Below are 7,570 nucleotides of genomic sequence, written 5' to 3'. Positions count from 1 at the left end.
GAAGCTTAACTGATCAATATATAACAAAATGCGGACCATCCATGATAAAAAAAGAAAGTTAAACTGATCAATATAAAATAACAAAATAATTTATCCGTATGCTGCCACGGTCGAAGATCCTGTACGGATCGTGGCTAATTTTGTTTTCTACAATCAGTTTTTTTATGAACGGATTTTGTTATATTTTTACGTTTTATTATTTTCGAGTTCGTTACAATACAGCATTATATACGGTTCAGTCTATATCTATCCATCGATGATGTTGCTGGGACTTTACTGCAAGGTGCTGTACTACTGCCGCATTCTCTGGAGCCCCTACGACTTGTTTGGATCCTTAGGCCAGACTTTACACTGTCACATCAAAGAGAATCTTGATATTTATTAGTGTTAAGTAAAATTTAATTATAAAATTAACTGCAGAACTCCAGGCTAAATTGTGAGATGAATCGAATGAGGTATATTAATCTATAATTAGTGAATGATTACTATAGCATCATTATAGCAAATTATAGATTAATTTGGCTCATCAGATTCATCTCATGAATTAGCACCCATCTGTCTTAAACAAATTTTATTTGATATTTCTAAATGAAAAGATTTTTTTGATGTGACATAGGCTAAAAATACTGCAGAAAACAAATAGGGAAGTGGCAATCTTTCAGCCACACAGACTAGCTGCCCCAAGGCTTTCCTATCGCTACGGTATTTTAAGTATTGTGGTGAAGTAGGATGGAAAAAGAGGACATCATAGATGTGTTTTGCTTTTTTTTTTTCAATACTCCCTCCATTTTCAATACAGTTTGACCTTTGCCTGCTATCAACGTGCCTGATTGGTGTCCGGATCCTGAAGCAACCACAACGAAAGCACATCTCACCTAGCAGGCCACAAGAAGAGGGAGAGCTTGCAGAGGCCGCTCCAAGGGGCGAGGAGGTCTCCGTCGCCTTCAGTGGCCGACCGGTGGGTTCCCTCCCCTGTGGCAGTTGCCGATGGGCCTAGACGTACGGCGAAATCCAACTCCGTACGCGGGTCTCGTTCTCTGTGACACCACAGAATCCACCTTCCACAATTGTGTCTTCTCACCCGAATGATCTCAAAGCAGTGACCACCCTAGAAGAGGACTTTGAACCCAAAGGAAAACCAAGAACTCTCGCTCAAGCAAGACGAATCAACATTGCTCGAATGGGACATGATGGAATGTGAACCGGGGCACCAAAGTTCCCCAGGGAAATTTTTATGATTCCATAATCTATCATCCACCGGTCCACCCTCTTCTAAAGTTTGAGCTTAGCATCCCTACGGCTGCTCCTCTGAGCTAGAACCGATTTTGTTTTCTCCAGAACCCCGAAGAAGATTGATCCGCCGATGCCTACCCACAATACCCTTGGCTCGATACCCTGCCACCAGGATGATATCAAGATAGGAGACATGTAACAAGCGAAAATTTTCAAACATGGACCACAATGTATTTGAAATGCAACGGAATGTAAAATTTGTGTCATTTCTCATTGTCATTGTGGACTCGTGTAAATTCTTGTTACTGAATCTACTTCAGTTGCAAAAGTTGTACCTTCAAGAAGGCACCAGTGCCTTCCTCCCGCAGAATAGTTTGAGCACAGTCTATGAATCCTCTATATTGGTTTGCCTGTCCCTGCAAAGCACAGAGGATTATAAAGTACTAGAGAACAAAGCAAGGCAAATCACTGGAAAGAAGCTAGGAGATCCAAGAACTTAGCACAGAAGAACGAAGGAAAAGGACCAGAGCTTACCGAAGAAGGAAATGAGGAGACGCGTGCTCGGCAACACACCTGAGGAGCTCCGGTTGGCGACGGAAGCAGGGCATGCACAACTGTAGGATGGGGGTGCCAACAGGTCAACAGCAGGGCAGCGCACAAGAGAAATATATCGTACGAAGTACGCTCCCCGGGCAGCCCACCGTCCAACAACGAAAAGAGGCCAAAATAATCAGCACACACGGGGAACACATTGAGCAGCCAATGAGACACCAACGGCCCAAACAGAGGCAGCAAACATGTCCATGCCAAGAAGCAAATAAACCTCCCGTGGGCCCCAAGCAGACTTTGCACACGGAACACAATTAGCAAAAGAAAATTAAGGAGGCAAAAAACACCCGGAATGACGGGATTGGCGGAAACAACGCCGAGGCCTTCAGAGGCTCTCTTTTGGTTCAGCGATATAGAGTTAGATATCGCAGTGATTCACAAAAAAACCAGATGTCCTGTAGGTGCAAGATCTACCTGAATCATCAATCTTGTCTTCATGACATCGAGGGGTGTTGTTAGAGCGCCAGTAATGGCACCTGACAATATGAAGTGGAGATTAAACCTACCATCATGCATAGGACAATAGAAGGGTACGGCAACAAGAGTGCAATTCGCTCTTGAGATGCAATATTTAAAAAGGAAACACTTATATATATATATTCTGGTTTGGTAGGGGAGTCAGCACCCACATGTAAAAACCACCAGTACATTGGTACCATGTGTCCATGTCAGCAAAGCTAATCTGGATTTTGGATTCTGGTGCAGTCAGTAGCCACAGTTGAAGAGTGCAAATTGTTTGGTAATTCAAGGTTAAAATTAGAAGGCTTAAAAAGTTTGAAGGTCGTAATGTGTGTTTTCTCCATTGATTTATGATTTGCCTGGAATTTCTGGTGCTTAAATTTTTAGACATGGGTTAAGCTCATCGAAAGCCAATCTAGAATTTTTCTTGCCTTCTATAGTTCTATCATGTCGCTTTGGTGTCTCAACAGAATGATTGCATGATTGCAACACAAAGGATGATTGCACTTGATAAAGCCAATGTTACTTTAGCAAGAAAGAGATACGAAAAATTGCATGGAACCCTAAGAAAACTTGAAAAGAAATATTCATATAAATGCTTGTAGGATACCAAAGGTGCACAAGCTTGATAAAATATAGTAAGGAATAGCAAATTGGAATATACAGGAAACCAGCCTAGCAGGGAAATTCAGTTGTACCAGCAAAAGCACCAATAATTGCATTTTCTGCGTCTTTCAAATCCCTCTTTGCCTGGATCCATAAGAAAGGTAATATACAGTCAATAAGTGCTAGAGATCCTAGGATATATCTGCTAGAGGGAAATTACTCAATGTATTCCTCCAAACCCTAGAAGGGTGAGCTATATAGTAGTCTGTACATGGGCCTAGATGAACCTAAATCTATACACCAACACCCCCCTGAAGTCTGAACTACCGATGCAACGGAGTTCAAGACTGGAGAACAAAGAAAGCACACACATGAACAACACCCCTCCCCCCAGAGCCACAACTAGCCACCTGCTACGTTGAGGCTAGAGCGAAACTCCGAGAAAGTCGAGGAGGGGAGAACCTTGGTGAAGATGTCGGCAAACTGGGAGGTGGTCGGGACATGGAGGACCCGAACATCGCCGATAGCGACCCAGTCACGAACGAAGTGCATGTTGATCTCCACATGCTTCGTCCGCTGATGCTGAACGGGGTTGGTGGAGAGGTACACGGTGCTGACGTTGTCGCAGTAGATGCGCGTGCTCTTGGCGAGCGGGCTATGGAACTCCGCCAAGAGCTGTCGAAGCCATGACGCCTCCGCCACGCCATTAGCGACAGCACGGTACTCCGCCTCTACACTGGAGCGGGAGACAACCAGCTACCGCTTGGACGACCAGGAGACAAGGTTGCCGCCCAGAAAGACGGCATAGCTGGAAGTGGAGCGGCGAGTGTCCGGACAGCCAGCCCAGTCAGCGTCGGTGTAGACAACCAGCTCAGCAGAGGGAGATCAGTGAAGAACCAGGCCGAGGTCAACAGTGCCACAGACGTAGCAGACTAGATGCTTCAGCGCAGCAAGATGTGACTCCCGGGGATCATGCATATGAAGGCAGACCTGCTGAACGGCATATGTGAGATCCGGCCTGGTGAAAGTGAGGTACTGCAAGGTTCCAGCAAGACTCCGGTAGGCAGTAGGATCAACCACGGGATCACCCAGAGCAGTTGACAGCTTCGCCTGAGTGTCGACAGGAGTGGAGCATGGCTTGCAATCAATCATCCCAGCCCGCTCCAGAATATCAAGTGCATACTGCCGCTGATGAGGGAGAAGGCCAGATGGGCGAGGCTCAACAGTAACACCCAAGAAGTGATGGAGCTGACCAAGATCCTTCATAGCAAACTCCTGCTGCAGAGAGGAGGATGCGCTGAAGCAACTGCTGATTGGAGGCTGGAGCACAATGTCATCGATATAGAGCAGCAAGTAGGCAGTCTCATCCCCACGGCGGTAGATGAACAGAGAAGTGTGACTTGGCCTCGGTGAACCCCAATGTCAGCAAGAACATGGCGAACCGAGAATACCAAGCCCGAGGAGCCTGCTTCAGATCATAGAGAGCTTTGTTGAGCCGGCAGACCATGTCCGGACGACTAGAGTCCACAAATCCCGCTGGCTGAGAACAGTAGACTGTCTCTGATAGAGTGCCATGAAGAAACACATTCTTCACATCCAGCTGGTGCACAGGCCAAGAGTGAGAGAGAGCGAGCGAGAGAACCGTGCGCACTGTAGCAGGCTTCACCACTGAACTGAAGCTCTCATTATAGTCCACACCAGGCCGCTGGGTAAAAACCCCGGAGAACCCAGCGAGCCTTGTAGCGATCCAGTGTGCCATCAGCCCGACGCTTATGCGTCCAGATCCACTTGCCAGTGACCACATTGCAACCAGACGGATGTGGCACGAGGTCCCACGTCTGGTTGGCAAGAAGAGCCGCGTACTCCTCTTCCATCGCGCGACACCAGTGAGGATCCGTCAGGGCGTCGCGGACAGAGGAGGGTACCAGAGAGATCCGTGGCTCTCCCTCGGTGGCGGAGAGAGTCGCGGGCTGAGAAGCCATCTGCCGAGTCACCATGGGATAAATATGACTAGGGTCCCGATGGATGACGGGCGGGTAGTACACCCTCCGGCTCGACACAAGAGCGAGATGGTGGAGGTGGCGGCGGCGGCGGCGACAGCTCCGGTGGAGGTGGCGGCGGTGACTCTGGAGCCTCCGGAGCCGAAGTCGGCGCCGGTGCCGGCACCGAACGACGTCGGTACACCTGCACCAGCTGAGCGTAGCGTGCAGGTGTAGGAGGATGTGACAGAACCACCTGAATTATCACAGCTCAAGTGCGCAGGGCATCACCATAAAGGCAACACTAGCTCAAACGCACTTCAAACGGAACAATTCTTGGTCTGTCGGGTAACGTCCCGATACAACCACCGGTTCTCGGATCGAACAAGCATACCCCGCACGAAGGCGAGTCCAGAGATGTTACAACCACAAATTTTACAACACAGGCATAATGATGATTACAAACTAGTTCAAACCATTATTACAACACTCTCCCCGACTACAGGGCTCCAAGGCCGAACCTTGTCCCTTGAAGTCGTAGTGTTGCGCAACATAAAATAAAACTTATCCCTAAGAGAGAGTGTCAGGTATATCCACTCCCCGGTCCAATCGGTTACTAGGCTTACCGCGTACCATATTTACGGCATGTGGCTAGTACTTTCAAAAACATAACCAGCACTACCACACACCGCGACCTTAGCAAGTTCATCAACACAAACGGGGTCTCACCAAAGGTCATGATATCGAACACGACCCCGTCCGTCGTCCTTATATTGATAACAGAAAGTAAACATGCAATTCCTATAAAGCTCGCGAGTGACAGGCAATCACTCGACTTTTACCGGTCCTATAAGCTTAGCAAGTAGTCGAACTCAAGTCTAGTGTTCAGTACATAGGTTCCTAGGATCATGCATCTAGGGTTTCAATTCAAATCCTAAGAACTGTAAATGCACAAGTAAATAATAACAGTAAATGATAATAATTTGAAATATAGCTTATGTCCGGGGCTTGCCTTCTCGGTAGTCGCTAACTATTTCAGCTCTAGGCTCTTCCGAACTTTGGTTCGGGGCTTCAGTTAGTTCAGCGGCGTTCACCTGGACTTCTGGATCACCTCCGTCAGACTCCGGGATCAGCTCGTACGTCCCGTCCGACAAAGTAGTCGTATCTATATGTAATGCAAGAACAACATTATAAACACACATGGGCAATCATTTATAGAGTAGTTAAATAACAAATCTAACTACACAAGGCATCATGATCAATAGCACAATAAATCTATACTAACTTCATAAAGTAAGTGGTGGTTGATTCCTATAGCAATCAAACCAAGGTTTGCTAATAAATTAACAACTCAGAGTAAAAATAGTAATAAATTTAGAAAAAATTACTCTAAACAGAACATGAACAGATTAAGCTACCCTGTAAAAATCATGCCAAAACATGTATCCATTTATTCACAACAAATCATTCATTCAGACAACACCTAGAACAAGTTTGAATTATACAGGTCAAACTATAGCAAATAAGAAGTTCAAAATTTAACATGAGATCGAAACAGGGATGATTTAGCTACTGTGAGTTTTTCATGATTTTACATACATAGAAATAATTATGAGAAGAAAAACAAAACAGAACAACAGATTAGCAAGATTCATTTTTAGCTCTTGTTATAATCATGAACTAGGGCTGAAACTTCATGTACAAGCTACACTATCCAAAATCATCACTCAGAAATATTTTAATGATTTATCATCAGCACAAACTATTTATCATAATTAAAGTCTACTAAAAAAGGATTAAATCACATAAATAGCTACACATTAGAACTGACCACAAAATATTTATGGCAACACTAGTGTTACAAGAACAAACTACCCTAAAAATTTCAGAGCAAGACAAGCTTTTAATCATCAGATAAGAAAAAGATTAAATAACTAGTCTTTATTTACCTAGTGACACAAAACCATTTACACAGCAAAAACTTGCAACAAACACCTACCATATTATGGTTCTACTACAAATAGCTACTCTCAAGGATTCCAAAATATCAAGATTTGCTATTTTACGAATTTTCTACGAATTTCTATGGAATTTCAAAGTTCACTGCAAAAATTACAAAGGAGTCCTTGGTGGCACTATTCAACTGAGTCTAGGCCTATTCAAATAACCCCCTGGGTTTTCTTTCCTTTCAACCCGAGGTCCCTGGGCCGGGTCAGAGAGGGGCGCGGCGTTTGACCGGCCAAATCCCGGCGAGGGGCTCACCGGCGGCGAGGGTGGAGGGGTGTGGGAGCTTCACGAGTTCAAGGCGCACCTCTGGGTGGTCTAGGGGTGCGGGGAGGGGCTCGGAAGCGGCGGCTCGATGGAGCAGGCGGGTCAGCGGCGGAGACAACCGACGGCGAGGGTGCTCCGGTGAGGGTTGGGCGAGGGGAGGTGGTCGAGGAGCTGCGCGGGCTCATGGCGGAGCTCGCTAGGGTGTCAGCGCGGGCGGAGGATGGCTGCAGTGGCGGGTCGACGGCGGCGTGGAGCTCGCCGGCGTTGCGGGTGGAGCGGCGGCGTGTTCTGGGGCGTGGAACTGTGGAGCAAGCGAAAGGGCGAGTGAAATAGAGTTCTGGGGGTTCTTATAGTGCCCGTGCGCGCGCTAGGGGAGGGCGGCGGCCTCTGCAGCGGGCTCGCCACCGCGACGG

At 46.8% G+C, this 7,570-nt stretch overlaps 1 protein-coding gene across 5 annotated transcripts; it reads right to left on the bottom strand.

Annotated features, from left to right (window-relative positions):
* Positions 1-1,133: 1,133 nt before the first annotated feature.
* Positions 1,134-3,408, bottom strand: LOC120658076 (probable S-adenosylmethionine carrier 2, chloroplastic). 5 transcript variants are annotated; one of them, XM_039936288.1, is made up of 5 exons: positions 3,000-3,404; positions 2,257-2,318; positions 1,807-1,847; positions 1,569-1,649; positions 1,134-1,395 (listed from the first exon to the last, which is right to left on the bottom strand). In XM_039936288.1, exons 1-5 carry the CDS (start codon positions 3,059-3,061, stop codon positions 1,273-1,275), a joined length of 369 nt encoding a protein of 122 aa, XP_039792222.1. In that variant the 5' UTR covers positions 3,062-3,404; the 3' UTR covers positions 1,134-1,272. The 5 variants fall into 5 exon arrangements, 4 of the variants coding, with proteins under 4 accessions (XP_039792222.1, XP_039792221.1, XP_039792220.1 ...); XM_039936287.1 differs by having other exon boundaries at positions 1,768-1,847; positions 3,000-3,341; XM_039936286.1 differs by lacking the exon at positions 3,000-3,404 and adding an exon at positions 2,472-2,993.
* Positions 3,409-7,570: the final 4,162 nt, after the last annotated feature.

Source organism: Panicum virgatum, chromosome 2N (assembly GCF_016808335.1).
Source record: "Panicum virgatum strain AP13 chromosome 2N, P.virgatum_v5, whole genome shotgun sequence".
Classification (NCBI taxonomy): Eukaryota; Viridiplantae; Streptophyta; class Magnoliopsida; order Poales; family Poaceae; genus Panicum; species Panicum virgatum.
Note: the sequence above shows the minus strand (reverse complement) of the source record. Positions and strands in the feature narration are given on the sequence as shown.